Below are 18,694 nucleotides of genomic sequence, written 5' to 3' on the forward strand. Positions count from 1 at the left end.
CACCGGAAGTACACCTGTCCACATTGCATGACGGGATATATTCTGCTTGGCGCTCTTGCAACTTCGGGTTGAAAGAGTTCAAACATTTCTTGATAATCCACATAATTTCGCATCATTTCTGACTAAAATAGATGTCAGCTAGTTTGATTTGGAATTCGAGAGCCTGCTGTTGAAGTTCCGGTCTTCTGAAGAGTGAAAACATGCGCGCCTACGCACTGGAAACTTGAAAGGAAGTCTAGGTAACGATACAACAAATTGTCAAGATGGCGGCCACCAAACGAGCATGGAAGTTACGTGAGTAAAAAGAGCCTTTCTAAACCTTCCTTTCAAGATTAACCTTTATGTTCTTCAAGGTTTTAAGTGTGTTTAGGAGGTGTAGGTTCTGTGTTCTCGATTTATGCCAAGTTGTTACACGTTTTCGATTGTTTACCGTTCGTTGACGTGTGATTGATTTTGGTTGCCAGACAGTGGTGACAGGAAAATATTTTCGGCATTCCTGCAAAAAAAATACCGGTATTCCATTTTCCAGCTCCATAGCGAGCAGCTAGCACTGATATCGATATTAATAGATCTCAGGAAACCTTAAATTGACTTGGAAATTGTTGTAGAGAAGGCCTATTCTATAAAAATGTGGGTGGACAAACTTGGGATCTAGTCGATACCTTAGAATTTGAGGTGTGAGAAGATTGTCCAGAAGATTGTCATAATTTGTCTGCAATTGCACACAATTATAGATTGACCCTCTGTAGGATTGCAAATTTCTGCACTGAAGGAAAAACATAGTGTCACGTTCAAAATTTCAATACCGATCGTCATTCAATTCATTGTGTTTTACAGTATTAACTTAATAGTGTATTTGTAGAAGATATTGTTGTATCCTTGGATAATTGATAAGGTTCATTTCAAGAGTGAAAAACAGCTGTCACTCTTAACAGATTTAGGGTAAATGATATGAAACAATTTGTTATCACACAGAGATTGCATTCGCCCCCTTTCCATATTTCCAGTTTCACAGGAAAATTTGAAAAATTGCAGACTTCGTCTTCATGGTTCACCCAGGCTTCAAAAGCTCACAAAACAGTCACACCAAAAAACAATACTTCTTTCCCTTGGGTTGAAATAACAATATTTCATTCAAAGTGACACTGGCCATAGGTGAAAATATTTCCACTTCTCTCCTGCAAATTGTGAATTCCATTTAGACAGGAACTACCTTTTTTGTTTCTATGAACTTAATCATAGAAACAAAAAAGCTAATGAAGGATTTTTTCATGTGGCATTTTAGTATTGCATACAGACCATTCATTTGACATGACCCATCATGGTAAAAAAAAAAGGTCATTGCTTTGCATTATTATGCACCCTACCATCTGTTGCCATCCCTAGGGATTGAACCACATACTTTTTGTATTGTGTCACCATGCTTATCTCTGGTCCCACAGAAATCCCTTTGGTACAAAACAGGTTTATGCAAATTTCTAATAAAACAATTGTGAACATAAAATGCTACAACTTACAAGTACAATACTATATAAAATTATAATTCATAGTAATGCTTTGTATAATGCTGATCATGTTCAAGAGTTTTAAACCAACTATGATTGCTGTTATTCGTTTGCTAATACTTGCTTTGTTATAATCACTAAATCAGTGTTGTCTATATTTTCCAGAGGAATTTGTGGCCCATGGGTCCGCCGTGAACTGCCTGGCCCTGGGGTACAAGTCAGGCCGGGTCATGGTCACAGGAGGGGAGGACAAGAAGGTCAACATGTGGGCAGTCGGCAAGCCCAACTGTATCATGGTGGGTGACATCCTCTCGATCATAAATCATCATTTTGCACATAAGGGCTCAAATTAAACTGGTGTCCCAGTGGCCACAGATCTCAAAATGCAGGAAATAGTGTTTCTGAGGGTTGAAAATCTCGAAATTTTCCAGTGGAGGATTCCTGGACCCTCTACTAACCTCGGGCCTTCGTTGTACATTGGCCACACCAGGACACTTTGGGACAAATCTTTTGGGACAATTCAAATCTTTTGGGATAATTCAAATCTTTTGGGACAGAAGGGGAAAATGTTAATTTTGAGGCCTGCATATTCAATGTGTTCTAGCAGTTTGTGTTATCCAAAGGTAGCCTGCAAGCCCTACCACTGATCATGTCTTAGGGAGGAGGATCAATAAGCTCTTGACTGCGAGAGATTGTGTAACACAGGCTACCACCAAAGGGAATTGCCAACATTTAACATTGAAGTGCTGATGATATTTTTTAGACAGAGATCATCATCTAATAAGCTGATATAGTACCATTATTTTGGACAAAATATCACAAGCAATACTAGTATAGCTTTAAATGTACAACACACGGTATTGATTTTTCTATCGAGGCTTACCTAAAACTAACATTGAAGTCTAAAGAAGTTCTTGTTACTTTCTCATATTCATAAGTCTAAATTGATTCTAATGTGGAATTCATTTATTTTGACCTACCCACTGCACCAAGATACCGGTGAAGTGGCTAAATCAATTATTCAAGGCTTCATTTTGTTTGAATATCCCCATGTGACTATGTGCATTACTTAGTTTTTGTTGAAGTGTTTATATATTCAATGATGTTCTTTGTTTATTATAGAGCCTGTCCGGACACACCAGTCCAGTTGAGTGTGTGAGGTTTGGGAACGCTGAGGAGCTGGTGGTGGCCGGGTCACAGTCAGGATCGCTCAAAATCTGGGACCTAGAAGCTGCAAAAAGTAACACTACATCCTCACTTATGCTTTTGTAATATCATGTTCAAAACCACTGTATGAAAGACTACATTTATATGGGCCTTAGATTTGATGCTGAAATGGTATAGGGGTGTCCAAAATAATGCCTTTGACTTTGAATTTGAAAAGAAGCTGGGACTTTGGAAAACCCAATTGACTTAATGGTTAATTCAAATGTCTTTATAGCTATAGTTGTGACAAAATTGATGATAAGTGGAGTCATGTTCTTGACATCTAAAACTTTACACACAGCATCAAGTCCAAAGAAGGGCTTTAAGTTTAAACTTATCAGGATGTACCATCCTCGTGGTCAGTCTTCTGTTCCAAACTTGATTTAAAAAGACCATGTCAAAGATAAGCTTACTAATACCATCGCTCCCAACAAACCCGCACCTCCCCCATTCAACCACCGTGGCCCCAATACAACCTCATCCAATGTAATCTTCAACACCTTCCTGTCGTTATTGTAAAACCTGACACCAGAATCCGCCAACTCGAAGTTCTCCGCTCAACCACATTGGCCCCAGCTCAACCTCATCTTGGTCAATTTGTAAGAATCGGATTGGAAGTCGTAAGGTGAGGATGAGCATTGATTGATTGACATCTCCCTTCTGTTCACAGTCGTACGGACGCTAACAGGGCACAAGTCCAACATCAGGAGCCTGGATTTCCATCCATATGGAGAGTTTGTTGCTTCTGGGTCAATGGACACCAATATAAAGGTGCGTATGGCAGCTTCACATGTTGGGGGCTGGTGAGATGGAATACTAATGCCGACACTGCTTTCTGGCAGTCTTAGCTAGGTTTTTACAGCTCCCTTACTGATTTCAAAGTGGTTTTCTGGTGGAAATATGGCATGCATCTGAGGAAGAGGACGTTTCATCCTTTATTTTTGTCTCTTTGATTTTGAAAGTGCTACAGGCTTGAATTATAAAGAGTCTTAGCACTGTAGTTTTGCCCTCTGTGCTGTATACTGAGTAAAATGGAAAAGTTGATTTCATAGTTCCATTTTAATACATTTTAACCTTTTGAAGTACAGTACTATAGTATAAGCTCTATTTTGTTGCTGTTGTCTATAAGTATTGTAGAAGCCATGATTTTTAATGGAATAACAAACCAGTGTATTTGTTTTACAGTTGTGGGACGTCAGAAGAAAAGGCTGCATCTTTACTTACAAGGTAAGAAAACCAAACATATTGTGCTACCTAAGTTTCACAATTAAAATTGATAACTTGTGGGCATGTACATGTATATTTGAATTATCTGCAAGTAACTTACATATGGAAGTATATCCTACTTACAGTACAGGTATCACAAAACGGAAGTTACATGATGAATCGTCTGTTTTGCTCAGGGCCACACAGATGGGGTAAACTGTATCCGGTTTAGTCCAGATGGGAGATGGATAGCTTCTGCTGGTGAAGACTCCTCTCTCAAGGTGAGTTTCAGTTGACTTCTGAAATGTAGATAAGCAAAAGGTTTTGACACTGACAGAGCTCGAAATACCACCTGCATATGCAGGTTAGTACAGGTAAAATTGGAGTTCCCATACGCCTTTTTAAACATTGGCAAGTGCAGTCAAGGCACCTACATGTACACTTGCCAACATGTTTAGGTTTCAATGTGTTTTTTTTGTTTTTTGCATTGACTTCTACCACCTATAGAATTCAAAGGATATCATTTCAACTATTTCTGGGCAGAGATAAAAGTTTCTAGAATTCTAGTGATGAATGTAAAATTTGACAGATACAGGTAAAATTTCTCTGGTACAGGTGAAAGTTAGCCTGGGTACCATCCTTGTTAGTTTACCGAGGCTCCCATACTCTCTCTTAACTGTTTGTTAACAAGAGAGTGTTGGAGTTCCTGTAAACTGATTAGGATGATTAGGTAGAAGTATACAGGAAAATATTTTGAGCCCCGCACTAAGCTCAAAGATGATTAATGTCTCCAAATTGGAAATGACAAATGCTAAATGTCTGAATGAATTGATTAACATGCATGTTTTGTATTTTTCCCCTAGATGTGGGACCTGACGGCAGGGAAGATGATCCAGGAGTTCAAAGGTCACACAGGCCCTGTGACTGGGGTGGAGTTCCACCCGAATGAGTTCCTGCTGGCTTCAGGAAGTGCAGACAGGTGGGAAAATCCTTATCCTTAAAACCCTGTTCGTGTGCTCATTTATTCATACCCTTGTAGTGCCTAGTGGTTCATAGAGCAGTTACTGTTTCAGTAGTAGGGTATATTTCTACAGGGAGGGGTTGCTAGCCATTCCTCTGTAACGTGCTCAAGGCACCTCCTCAAATACGAAACCCCCCTTTTATGTCCCTTCTGGATGCCGGGTGCAGCCCCAACCTAGATGTCCTGACCCAGGATTGGAACCTGGAGCTCTACTGTGAGGCTGCTACCAGTTGAGCTACAGGGACGTCCCTCTTGAGACCTTGTAAAACCCTTGTAATACTGTAAGTCTACTTAGATCCGCGGGGCCTAAAATCCGCGGTTTCGGGCAAATGGAGAATCCGCGGTGGTTCTAAATTCGCGCTGGGCGATGAGTAGAAAAAAATAACTGAATACTGCCATCAGAAAATGTTTGGTTAATTTTTAAAAATCAAAAATGTTACGAAGGTCGCCACAAAACTGCTTCAAAATCGTCAGAAAATGCGGTCCACGCCAAAACTGTGACGGGGAATTCCCGCCGTGTGATCACGTGAAATCTTGCAGTCAACCAATCAGAGCAAAGTTTTTCTGACTCAAACCTATCAGCGCTTAGAACAGGCGGTAAACAAGAGTAAACAAAGATGGCGGCCCAGCCCGGCCCTTGCCGCTAGCGCGCTGTATTTTGAAGTAAAATCACGGCGTAAACACGACTCATCTACCCTACCTAAGCAGAATTTCCACGGGAAGAAAATTAAAGGGATAGATTCTCCACCGAATACGACCACAAATGGCGGCGAATGGCGGCAAATCACAGCGTAGGGACTCAAATGCTCGGGCGAAAATCTTTTTTTTTCTTTACGTATTTTTGCTGGCTTTCTTGAAAAACAGGTTTTTAATGAGATCAACATATGTCAAAGGCACCGATATCGATGGTTTGCAAGCATAACAATAGCAAGAAACAAAAGAGCGTGATTGTACGCCGGTAAACGGCGTCCCCACGCCCGTAACAACAATGCAAAGCCAAAATTGTGGCGTGTATCTCCATAGTTATTTTCTGATTTCTCGGTAAATTACTCTATGTGTGTAGCGATCGGGAGTAGCGACGCCGCTCGGCCAAACTCCTGCGAATCATATGTAATATCACTTGTTAACTCGTATGTACTGTGTAAAAGCTTGTCATGTTTTACACAATCGCGTGCATTGTTTTATGTGTCGCTTTTCCCTGAAGTCGAGCTCACTCGTATATGTGGGGAGGGGGGCAAAAGTACGATAAACATATCCGCGGGGAAATTGATTCGCGGCGCAGAGGTCGCCGCGGATCCCGCGGATCTAATTATACCGCGGATCTAAGTAGACTTACAGTACTGAAAAATTGAAGCCTATGCTCAATATATATACTTTCTAAAAATGTTGCACAAGGATGAGTACCAAACCTTACCATCTTGCATTTACATGTACACCCCACAAGTTTTTTGTATGCTAGATTGCTGCCTTTTGACTGACCAGCATTTATTGCACTTATTTTCTCTTTTTAGGACTGTGAAATTCTGGGACTTAGAGACATTCCAGTTAGTTTCTTCAACAGGAGCAGAGTCTGGAGCTATTAGGTGGGTATTTTTTACTGTCTACTGCAAATGTATCTGTAGTAGTATTATTTTACCCCTGATGCATGTTCAACATGCCTAAAACTACAGCAAAAGCCAATTTTAGCTTTTAAAATTAATCTACAACAAGACAGATGTAATCTCATAGTCCCAACTGAAGTTCACTGTTATAATTGTATTTTCCCCAGGTGTATATTTTTCCATCCAGACGGGAAGTGTCTGTTCGGCGGGAGTCAGGACGCCCTCCGAGTGTTCGCCTGGGAGCCGGGCAGGTGTTTAGACGCCTTCTCCATGGGCTGGGGGAAGGTCGCCGACATTTCTGTCGCATCCTCACAATTGGTATAACTACCTTTCATTTGTGGTATTGATTTTAAGTGAAGTCTTGTCTCGTTTAATTTGGAAATCTAACAGGAAGTTGGAAAGTTTCATTGATTTTTGAAGTCAGACAGGTAAATGTATGTTACTATGTATCATACTTTCTTACTTAATGAGAGCTCTGACAAATACAAAGATATAGAATTTAGAAATATGTCAAAGTTAACTGATAAATCTACCATGATGATAGTATCAAATTTTATATAAGTCGTGTCTCGTTGAATTTGGAAAACTAACAGGAAGTTGCAAAGTCTCATTGGTTTTTAATTAAAGTTATATATATATATATATATATATATACACATATCTCAGTTAATGAATGTTCTGACAAACACAAAATGCATAGATATAGAATATAGAAATATGTAAAAGTTAACTGTTAAATCTACCATGATATGTTTGAAAGTAAAATGTTCCAATCATCGTGTCATTGAACTTTGGATACTGACTTGTTTGATTTTAAAGTGGCCCATGCTATAAGATTGCATGCAGCAAATGTAGCAAAGAGTTATTTCAATTGTTTTGAAATTGAATTTCTAGATTTTGGGAGGTATGATTAGCAGACTGTAGTAGATGATAAGAAAAACATTCACGATTCTCTGTACTGATATAACAACATTTTATTTCACCTTTTCTTTGTTTATTTGTCTCTTACAGATAGGAGCATCCTTCTCTCAAACCAATGTATCTGTGTATATTGTAGACCTAAATGTGAGTATGTCAAGAATATTATTCTTTCCATACCTTGGTAGTATTGTTTTAAGATACTAACAGTAACAGCCATATCTCTTTGAATTACTCTGTTGATAGACTGTTTTTATGGTTCGCAGAAATCTTGTTGCATACAACATGTTGCAATGGCAACTTGTGATACAGTCTATGTTGTCATGGTAATGATTTTTTTTGCCCCTTGCCTCACCCAGGATAAAAGGGATTTGCATGCAAAATGGTCAATGCTATGCATGTAGTTAAATTCAGTTAGATGGTTTCTACGTTTGCTCCTATTATATGAATATCTAGCTTTTGATGCAACATGTCAGCATGTGACTAACTAACCTACTGGGAAAACAGTGCGTTATGCTATTCCTTCCGTAACAACCTTCCAGTCTAACCCATTTTATCACTTGCTCTAGACTGTGACTTGCAGTCCCTCTCAAATAAAGGTGTGTGCTTGTTTTTTTTCCGCAGCAACTTTATTTTGGGTAATGTTAACTTTCTGTCTATAGCAGACATGCCACTATCTAGCAGTACCTCTCAGCTTTTCATTGCTTACTATTTCTACTTATGACATGACTCACTTTCCTACTGACAAGTTTTACTCTCACATGGTTGTAGAGTCTATGGTAGGAACATGCTGAATGTCGGATGTGGAGTGATAGAAAAATGGAGCATGATGTATTTGAGTTTAACAGATCGATTTGAATACACTTGCTTGTAATCATGTAACAAGTTAGATATGAGGAGTCATCTCTGTTGGTGCTGATTTTGAATTTCTAAACTATATCCAACTTCTGGATCAAAGTTAAACTGTAATTTGCCAACACAAAAATTGGACTTACCCAAATTTTCGACTGATCAGGGGATGACTCCTTCATTGACAAAGACTGGATCTACTCAGTCAAAAATTTGTTTAAGTCCAATTTTTGTGTTGGCAAATTACAGTTTAGCTTTGATCCAGAAGTTGGATGTAGTTAGAAGTTCCAAATCATAGAGACAGAGGATCCGGAAGAGTTATCATATTCTCCCAGTTGTCTTGCCCTATAACCTGTACAAATTTGGAGCTGAAATACCACCTCAGCATTGAGAAGTATAATAGAGAATATCCATGCCCTTTGTTGATGTTGCCCTTCCCTTCCTGTGTACAGAGAGCCCAGATGTCAGGTCCAGGGATGGTGAGCCAGCCTGTCCCGTCAGAGCCTGCCAAACCTCCAATGTCAGCAAGGTGAGTCTTTGAGTTTATTTAAATCCACCTTTTACCAGTTCTAAAGTTGTGTCAAAGTGACAGCATAAAGTAGCTTGACCAAGTGATGGCAAAGGAGCAGCAGCAGAAAGCAGAATTCTACGGATTGGTTGAAATATTAAAGCAGATCAACAGCTTTGGGCAGAAAAAAAGGACAGATACAATGTGCTACAACACACAAGAAAGACTGGCAAGGCTCTTAAAACATTACAAATAGCCAATGTGCCAAGATGGGAACAAATTCAAGTTCTTTGTTACCCAGCACTTCAAGCTCGGACTTGGAATTGGACAGATTGGAATTCCAATATTCAGATCCCAATTCAGTAGTAGAATTCCAATCTGTCCTATGACTCGTAGGAGATATTGGAATTCCAATCTGTCAAAGGAGAATCTGGAATTATTCTAATTCCAATCAAATCTTAGGAATTCATTGACTATCCAGTCTGTATCAAGGTACAACCTATTTCTTCTTTCTTTAGAGAATGCTGTGTATTCCAGCCTTAGTAGCCTGGATAGGAAGAATAATGTACCAGTAACCTTTTCTTTTCAAAATTGGCACCAAATGTTTCATATGTTTCACAGTATTTGCGTTTTCTTGATGTTCTAGTAAGAACAGTCTTGCATCTACTGTCATACATATTGAGCCAATGGATATTATCAAAGGCTGTTTTGTACAACTGCATGTGTGTTTACCACTTGCCGATGGAGTCATTTGCTTTTGCAGTTATTTTGCACTTAGCAACTCATATCTTGACGGTGACATTATACTACAACGGACGAAATAGCGTACATTCACAGGAGTTGATTTTAGCCGCGATGTTAACTGTGACACTATGGCTTGTACCAATAGTCTTTGCAATGCTTTGACTCATTTTTACCTCGCTTGCAGTGGTCGTCGCACGTTTATCACTGAACGTCCACCTACCTCCTCCACCAAGAAAGCCAGGTTAAACACATTTCAACACTGCTGGCTTAAGAGTTGGAAACACATGAGAAATTTGGAAAATCCAATTAAATTTTGAATAAAATTTCTCCATTGGTATGAAAAATTTTACGTAAATAAAGCTTTGTGAATGTAGGGAAGTGTGCTTTTTCAACTGACTTCTTAAACTCAAAGTTGAAACATGACACTTAAAAAATGGTCAGATTTTCCAAGTTTCCAGTGTGTTTCCTTGTTCAACGTGACCAGTGTTCTGCACACCATAGACACTAAATAATCTCCACACAACCCATACACCTATCTGTGTGTATGGACCACTGATATGTCTCTCTTTCTAACTCATCACTGTCTTCCTTGCTTCTCTGTCTGCTTCCTTCCAGCACTTCTCACCTCAATTCTCTTAACAAGACCTTCACTGTGGCACTCGGCTATAAGCTGGGACTTTTTGATCTCCTCTCCAGGTAAATTGTAAAATGAAATCATGAATTCATTAATAATTCTTCCAGTTTGCTGATTTCTCCCCCTTATTGCTTCTATCTTTTTTTTACCATGAAGAAGATTTCAAATTACTTTTTGAAAAGCATAATGTACAATTGTATTATTTTCCCATTTACATCTTATCCTGTAGATTTGACAACCAGCCTGTTTTGTCTCTCATTTCAATTCATTTCTGTCTCTGTGTACTTCAGTTGTCATTATTTCATGGTCGCCGTTCCAAGCTTTTGAATCAGGTCAGAATTAAGTATAGCTGTAGTAGTTTTTGGCAATGCCTCCGGGGCGAGCCTAATGGTATGTAGGACAATGTGTTTGGATTCTCAATATACGCACTTGAGTGTTACCATACATCCATACATCCTCAGTGCTGACCTTTCTTAAGAAAGAAAAGTAAGTGTGGAATACTTCCAGTGTCATTAACTGATTAAGATGGATGAAAAAAATGATAAATCATTATCATTCACTTTGGCCTCGGCCATTCAATAATATGAACCTATTTTTCATCTTTAGTAAGTCATTACGGGTACATGAGAGTGAAATGTGTGTCTGCATTTTTACATTGTAGGCTAGTGTAACTTAAAAATGCAACTGTTCGCAGGTCACATACCTTGTGTTAACTTTCGTTGTGCTAACCCACAGCGAGATGAAGACAGAACCAGAGGAAGAACCGTCCGCGTCCAACGAGCCCGAAGACGACAGTTCCAACGTGGCACAGATCCAGAACCCAGAGGACTACAAGGAAGTGTTTCAGGGCAGGACCAAGATAGGTCAGCTCACATCTTTGTACTGTTGGGTAGACTTCTATAAGGAGTTAAATTCCTTACTGTTGTTTTGACAGTGAATGGTTTGTGATACTACAAGTTGGTACAGTTATTCTCAAGGAGAGTACAGTTTGACATGGAAGAATTCTGTCGATCTCACTCATAATTTTGCCAGAAATTCATGATGCTCCTCAGCAGTAAAACATGAAAAGGTTTCTGCTTTCTTTTTTTGTTTCAGTGTGAAAGTAGTTGTATGAGCTACTTTTATGCCTTGTGTGTCCTCTGACATAATTTTGGCTTTTTGGCATACTTGCAAGTTATATGTGTGTTGGCTTTGCACATGTCTTAAAAAAAAGAGCTGGGCAAAGTTACAAAGTACAAAACTGTTTCAGCTAATGGTATAAAGATCCCTTTGCACAATTTCTGCATTACTTTTGCACTTTCTGCTGTACTTTGCTAACCCTTCTCCATCCTGCAACAAGCATGATATTTCCACTAGCAATGCTTGCCTCTGCATGAGTTTGCTGTGTGGTTTGGTTTTGCTGTGTCCTGCCCCCCTCCCCACCTCCCCTGCATGTTGTGCTGTGCCTTGTTTAGGAGAGTAGTATTGCCATGTGCTTGCTTAGGTTTATGTTGGTTCCTTGGGCCTGATTTCAGAACGAACCCCCCCAAGGAAACTTGAGCCCTTCCCGGCCCCACCAGAAGGTAAGACTGAAACGTGTGAAGTAGTGTCATTCTCCAGCAAGAAAAGTATAGACAGTCCAGGCTACTAACCTCTCTTACAGCCTTGTATTCTTTCAGGCCAAAATCTGCACGAAACGGTCACGAAAGGATGAAATAACCACCTACTAAAAACTCAAAGCAGTCTAACATTAGTAACAAAAGTTCAGGTGTAAGAGACTTTTAGTACATCATACGTTTGTGAAGACTAATATTTCATTAACCATGTTTAATGGTATAAACGACTTTGGCCAACAGCGGGCATTGACAGTTTGAATCTATTCATACAATCAAATATCAGCTACATGTAGTTGTGAGGAAGAAGCTGATAATCTTATGTGGCAAGGAACAAATGCTGCAGTTCTGCCATTGAAAGATAGGGGGATCAACATCAAAGAATGATACTTAACAAAGAAAATGATAGGTTTTATTATGTCAAGCTCTCACATGAAGATGTAGACTGATTGAAATTCCCCTCCGATCTCATCTGAACATGCATTTCACAGGTCTAAATATGTCCTTTTTTTATATTGGCAATGCTAAAAAAAGATTTGAAATGTTGGAACTTGTGTGTTTGTGTGTAGTGGCCTATGTGTAGTGTCAATGTTTGACAGTAGCTCCTCTTTTAGACCCATAGAAACAGTTCCCTATGACCATTTCTGTTTCATGCATAACTTCTAAGGAAAAGACAGCATTTTGAAGTTGTTACAGTTTATTTAAGTAGACTTTAAACTATGACAATCAGGTAATGCTGTGTTATAAAGTTCTTTTAAATTGAATCTTATTATAATGTAATAGTAAAAGTTGGAAATTCTTCACAAATGTCAAAGTATGATTGTGCTTTTTATTGTATGGTTTGTGTTGTGTGTTATATTAAGTTTATGAAACGTACCTTGTTCGTCATTCCCTTTCCACAGATTCCCCGCCGGAAGGTACCGGAAGTTTCTCTAAAACTAACCCTACTGTTTGAAGTGGCCCTCAAACTATCATTTTCATGCCTTTCGTTCAATTTTCTGTCAAAAGATGCCTTTGAGGGTTATGACACTCCTTAGTTCTTTGCAGAACCCTGTAGCCTAGTACCAATTACACAGTTTGCAGTGACATCTGACATCATTGTGTTTACTGTGAAAATTTTCAGGATTTTCTTTCATCATCTTCTAAATTGAAGGTTTGCTGTCTCCAACTAAACTATGTGTCTGCGGAAATTCAATGACTGCTGTGCTGATTTTAAGAGACTTTTTGAATTGAAATCTCAGGCTTTTCCTATGTGTGTCTGTCTTGTTGAAATGATTGTTGTCTAGGTCTAGCACAATGTAGCTTTAGCTTGTGGTAAAGATGCTCCATTGGTTTATCTATCATTATGTTATTCTATGTGTTTTACAGATCAGTCAAAAGCAAAACCATACAAACAGCCAGCAAGGGAGCAAAAGGTAAAACAGGTATTGATATTTGGATTTTCTTGTGGACGATTTTTACTCATGAATATGAACAGTAGGTAATGATTATCATCAATTTCATCAAATTTTGGAAATGCATGATACTGTACATGTTTAAAACATCTGTTAACATAAAACAAAACAAAGCTTGCCAAAGTGTTTTGTGCATTCTTGATTCATATTTATCTTTTTCAGATCATACAATGTAACTAGCATGTGTAATGTATATTGCAACTAAATTATATATATAATGTAAATGTACAACATTGTAAGATGTTGATATGGATAAAAATGAAACACATTTGACATTACTTTTTTTATCATTTTGTACTCAATTTCTGTCCTGTGATATTTCCAGGAGCCTGTCAAGCCTGCCACCATCGTCCCAGCTGATAGGAACAAACCAGCAGATCTTAACATGGCTGAGTTCCTGCCGGTATGTATGATTCTATGAATACATTTTTGTAATGAGCTTCTATGTGATCCAAGGTTGTCACCAGGATTTTTTCATATCATAGGGGTCAGATACAGAGGATAACTTTGCATGGACAGTACGGGGATCCTGGGGCATCCTCCAAATGGAGATTCGGAAACGCCAGAGGGACGCCCACTCGTCAAATGACGGCCTCGTCTAGCTTGGGATGGCCTGAACCCAGACAGAGCCCTTTTATTCTGAAAAATTGTAACACAAATTTTGCAGAGAAGTTGGTAAAAGAAAATCAAGAAACATGCACCAGCATTTTGTGCTTTCCACTGAAGCTACTGTCCACCGTCAGAAAATTACACTCCTTTGTTTTGGTTAATTTTGTTATGCTTGTCAATGAAAACAATCAATCTTGGCACCTTTTGCATGTGTTGATCTCAATAGAAACTTGTTTTCCAAGATTCAAGTCGGTTTTTCGAACTATATTTTGTGAAGAGAAGTATTTTTTTGCCTGCTACAGCCTCTCTTCAAGGCCCATTGTTGATTTTTTTTTCAAATTTGTGAACCCTGATATTCAACAGTAACCAGTGCTTGTTCCCCCTCCTGTAGAAGAGACCAGACTCCGCAGTTTCGGCTGACCCCAGACGACCTCCGGAGGTACCGGAGCAGTCTGAGGACGAGGTCCTGTCCAGTGTGCACAAGGGCCACGAGTCCATGTGTGCTGTCCTCGGCAACAGGCACCGCAACCTGGAGATCGTCAGGGCGCTCTGGACCAGCGGAGACATCAAGGTCTGGACATGCTGTCAATCAGTCAATCAACCAATCAGTTCATAGATAGACAAATCTTCTAGATCTGCCTATCTCTACAAAACCTCAAATAGACAATACTTTTTAAATTTAATTAAAATTAACCGCCTATACAAGCCTGGATGTCCCCAGCCAGGGCTCATCTGTGGGTCTGGTTCTAGGAACACCACAGGAAATCGTCAATCTTGAGGTTTAACAGCTCCCTGACAGGCTCTGATTCTGTAGGATAGACTCTTTGTCTTTGTTTGTTCTTGTAAGAGAAAATCTCCAGAGAGCAACTAGGGTGGCTGTTGCTATCGCTATATCGTAGTGTTGTAGTTTGTAGATGCCAGGTTTGTGTCTAAATATCTTTAAAAAATTACATTTGTACTTAAACAAAAATCTTAAGCCTCTTCCATGCCATGAGCTTATACAGTGTACATACCGCAACATTATGAATATGTGTACCTTTTCCTTCCAGACTTCAGTAGATTCTGCTGTTGGGATGAAAGACCTGTCTGTCATGGTGGATCTTTTGAATGTACTCATCCTCAAACAGTGAGTCTACTTTTCCCCACAGAAATTGAAGAGATAATCCAATGGAAGAGCAATTTATTTTTCACGATGTAGACTTGTTTTATAATAGACATGATAGACGATTAAGTGGAAAGTAAAATTTGTCCTACCATATCAGTAATTTTTTTCTATTGCTATTGTTTTAGTTCCGTATATTTATCATAAGTTCTTCCTTTATGGCAGTGTAAAATGGTTGTCTTATAATAGTATGGAATTAACTAATGTTGTACTTACTTTTCCTATTTGCTGCTTGATTGTATATGGCAGGCGTTATAGGTACGACTTCAAGTTTAGCAGTTTAGCAGATTTTCTAGGGACGGGGCTAATGGACACTGCTTATGGCAAGGGATTTATATACAAGTCAATGTGTTATATTTAAGTTGTTTACAATATAACTGATTTGCAAAATTTAGCAGCCTTCATTTTGGTTTGAAGATGCATGGAGATAGCCTTGCTACCAGTACACTTGGGGAGAGGGTGTACAATGGAAAGTCAGAAAAGTTCTATAATCTTGAGATGCTCTGTTTTACAGCTCCTTGTGGACTCTAGATCTATGCACTGTTTTGCTGCCTCAGATTCATGAGCTCATGGCATCCAAGTATGAGAGGTAAATATTCAAGGCTTCCTCTAGGTGAAATTATGTTCAGACAAGTCGCAGTTGAAGACTGGCTACCTATGCCCTAACAGGGTTAGTAATGGTCAATCTAAATTTTCCAGAAATTGCTCCCAAGAGTAAGAAGAAAGTATCATTGCATAGTCAATGTTCCCTTGTTTTATAAAACAAATGTACTTTGCATCTATCTGATGCTATATCCAACCTGTCCTTTTCTAGTTACTGCCACACAGCCTGTAATGCCTTGAAGATCGTCCTGCGGAGCTTCAGTTCTATCATTAAGACCAATGTTAAGGCTCCTCCATCGGGACATGGTGTCGACATATCCAGGGAGGAAAGGTAGGGTTGAGACTTGATTATGATTAGTGTGTGTGGACCCAATATGGTTGAGGTCCCAATAATTAAAGTCTACAGAATATGAAATACGGTCCTGGGACATGTACATTTGGAACCTCTTCTGTGGACCAGCAAGAAAAAGCATGGCATTGATGATGTGATGAATAGATAGAAATATTTTACTACACATCACTACTCTACTTTTTCCTTTTAGTACACCTGTATACATATTTCCCACAGTTTCTGTTTTAGTATGCAACATCAACATTACAGTGTTGCTTATTGAAGTCTACAGTTGATGCCCTGACTCCATGTAGAAGACACAAATTTTAACTCAAAATTAAATCATTTTAAGAACACATTTCAAAGTCCATAATCATCTACTACCAGTGTTAATAATGTTGTGTTGTCCATATTTTCTACTAACCCATGTTCCGTTCCATGTTGTCTACTTACACGTTTCCCCTGTGGTTTGTGTTTCCCATTAATCCTAGATACAAGAAGTGTAAGGTGTGCCACGGCCACCTCATGGCCATCCGTGGTCTGGTGGAGAAGAAACAGTCCATGGCGGGGAAACTGGGCAGCACCTTCCGCGAGCTGCAAATCATGCTCAACGGCCTGGACGACTAAATCTCGCACCAAACGTTCCACGCGGCCGGGGTTGCGATGCCAGTCCCTCGCGTTCCAAACTCCATACCAGCTTAAATAGACACAATTCCCAGTTTTACGCAGAAATGGGGAGAAATAGCTAAGGAAAGCGACCCCCTCCCTGGAACTGGAAAGTTAAGAAAAGGACGACCATGGACGAAGATGGGCTTGATATGAATTTAAAGCTGCTTCTCTAGCGTAGTGATATTCCACAGTGACTTTGGTAAGGTGGTTTGTGGACTGTATCTTGCCGAGGATATTGGAACACCACATGTTGAGTGTAGAGTGAGAGTGGTTGAGTGAATGTTTGTGTTTTGATGGTCCTCCATCTTGCCCTCACCACACTTGTTAAGTCCATCTGTCCCCATGTACTGAAAAACTACATGACATCTAACTTTGGTCTTGATCATACTGGATTTATAAGGGATGTGTTGAAAAATGGAAAAGACATCTACACAACCGTTCAAATGACAATTTTATGGCATCCAAATTTCAGCAACCTCTTAGGATCATGTTTTTTCTTGTCTTGCCCTGTGGGATGTTTCAAAGATAGGAAATCTTATGGTGGAGGGACTATTAAGGTTGCAATGCACAAGAAGTATAAGTGCTATCTTTCTCAGAAGCTGTACTGTCTTTGAATGAAAAGTTATTTCAAGACCCAATGGTTGTGCCCAACACAGAGTGATGTAAACTCAGTACATTTCAAAAAAACTTTCAACATGTGTACATGATTCTGTGTGTTGGGCTGAAGGTTTTTACTTTGATCATGTTACCTACAAGCACAGAGGTGGTTTCATTCACTAATGTCTTTCACATCTAAAGTATGATCTACCAAAAATAGCCCACAAAATTAGCTTTAATACCTGCCAGAGGGAAAGTCAACATCTCAGTCAGTACTCCCAGACATTGTGGCAAACTGGACAAATTGAGAAGTTGTGGTAGTTTCTTTGCTGTACTTCCGGAAATTCAAACTGTAAACAACCTTTGCTGGTTGCAGTCATTACTTGCAATGCTGCTCTCCCCACACTAGGTGTCGCTTCTGCAATACCAGAACTTTAATACTTCAGTGGTAGTTCTAAAGTGATACAGTTCCATCAAACAATGGCTGCTCAAGGTGATATGTATGTTGAGCATGTATGGCATGCTTGGTAGCTTTCTTTGTACATTTAGGAAGTGAAAATGAGCATGCTTTATCTTGCAGTTACATGTATGTATGGCAAAAGTTTTGATTGCAGTAATGTTTTATTTATCTAGAATACAGTATTGCCACTGAGAAAAAAATTGGTGCAGAGGATTTAGTCCTGCAAATAGTGATGAACTGTCGGCCCCCTGTATTGGGGAGATTTGTACATGTAACTGCCTTGAAGAAGGTATTACAAATTGTTGATTTGTTGGTGACTGCTCCTTTGGAGAAACAATAACTTGTGATCACTAAAGGATCTAATATGTATGGAGCTGGCACTGCAGTTTGATGTGAATTATATACTATTGAAAATTAATGATGAATTACAGAATGTAGAGTATTTCAAATGGCGTGCAAGTAGGAGCTTATGTTTGTGTTTTGTTTCCAGATTTGATTGTTTTGGTTTAGCATAAAAGCTGTCACAGCAAAGAATAGATGTATATAGATATGTACATTTTCATTTCCTTTGTCGACCATAGGTATTGGGCTAGAGTAGCCAAACGTCTGCATATGGTGCCTTTGAACTATGCATGGCCATGATTTCAACAAGTGCTGGTATACCTGTAGAAAATTTCCAACAATTGTAAGAAAACATGGTCTTATATGATTATATGCTGTGTTTTGTGTCATTTTGGGATCAGTCGTATGGGACTGAATAGCAGAATTTCAGTGAAATGCAATTCAAAATAAGGCAAATGTGTACCTCGAAATATCTCTGAGGTTGTTATATTCTGGACTTGCAAATTGTGTCTTTCTTTATGGAGAGCCAGATCCCCCAATCTTACAAAATTCAGCTCTGTGAGGTAGTTCACTTCTTATTGCCTATACTAGGCAGATCTCCATGATTTTGTTTTGTGTGGTTTGTAATAGTACATGGGAGCACTGTTGTTAAGATTCCTGCACAAGATTGATCATGATATTTT

At 39.2% G+C, this 18,694-nt stretch overlaps 1 protein-coding gene across 5 annotated transcripts; it reads left to right on the forward strand.

Moving 5' to 3' along the window:
- Positions 1-14: 14 nt before the first annotated feature.
- LOC136437826 (katanin p80 WD40 repeat-containing subunit B1-like) lies at positions 15-18,694 on the forward strand. Of its 5 annotated transcripts, none has more exons than XM_066432336.1 (22): positions 15-294; positions 1,671-1,801; positions 2,628-2,745; positions 3,382-3,482; positions 3,897-3,938; positions 4,115-4,198; positions 4,781-4,896; positions 6,450-6,521; positions 6,707-6,857; positions 7,551-7,604; positions 8,027-8,056; positions 8,759-8,835; positions 10,174-10,254; positions 10,928-11,055; positions 11,707-11,754; positions 13,153-13,208; positions 13,564-13,641; positions 14,239-14,418; positions 14,897-14,973; positions 15,524-15,598; positions 15,824-15,943; positions 16,435-18,694. In XM_066432336.1, exons 1-22 carry the CDS (start codon positions 264-266, stop codon positions 16,568-16,570), a joined length of 1,986 nt encoding a protein of 661 aa, XP_066288433.1. In that variant the 5' UTR covers positions 15-263; the 3' UTR covers positions 16,571-18,694. The 5 variants fall into 5 exon arrangements, with proteins under 5 accessions (XP_066288433.1, XP_066288436.1, XP_066288435.1 ...); XM_066432337.1 differs by lacking the exon at positions 10,174-10,254 and adding an exon at positions 9,743-9,799 and having other exon boundaries at positions 16-294; XM_066432339.1 differs by lacking the exon at positions 11,707-11,754.

Source organism: Branchiostoma lanceolatum, chromosome 7, assembly GCF_035083965.1.
Source record: "Branchiostoma lanceolatum isolate klBraLanc5 chromosome 7, klBraLanc5.hap2, whole genome shotgun sequence".
In the NCBI taxonomy this organism is placed as follows: Eukaryota; Metazoa; Chordata; class Leptocardii; order Amphioxiformes; family Branchiostomatidae; genus Branchiostoma; species Branchiostoma lanceolatum.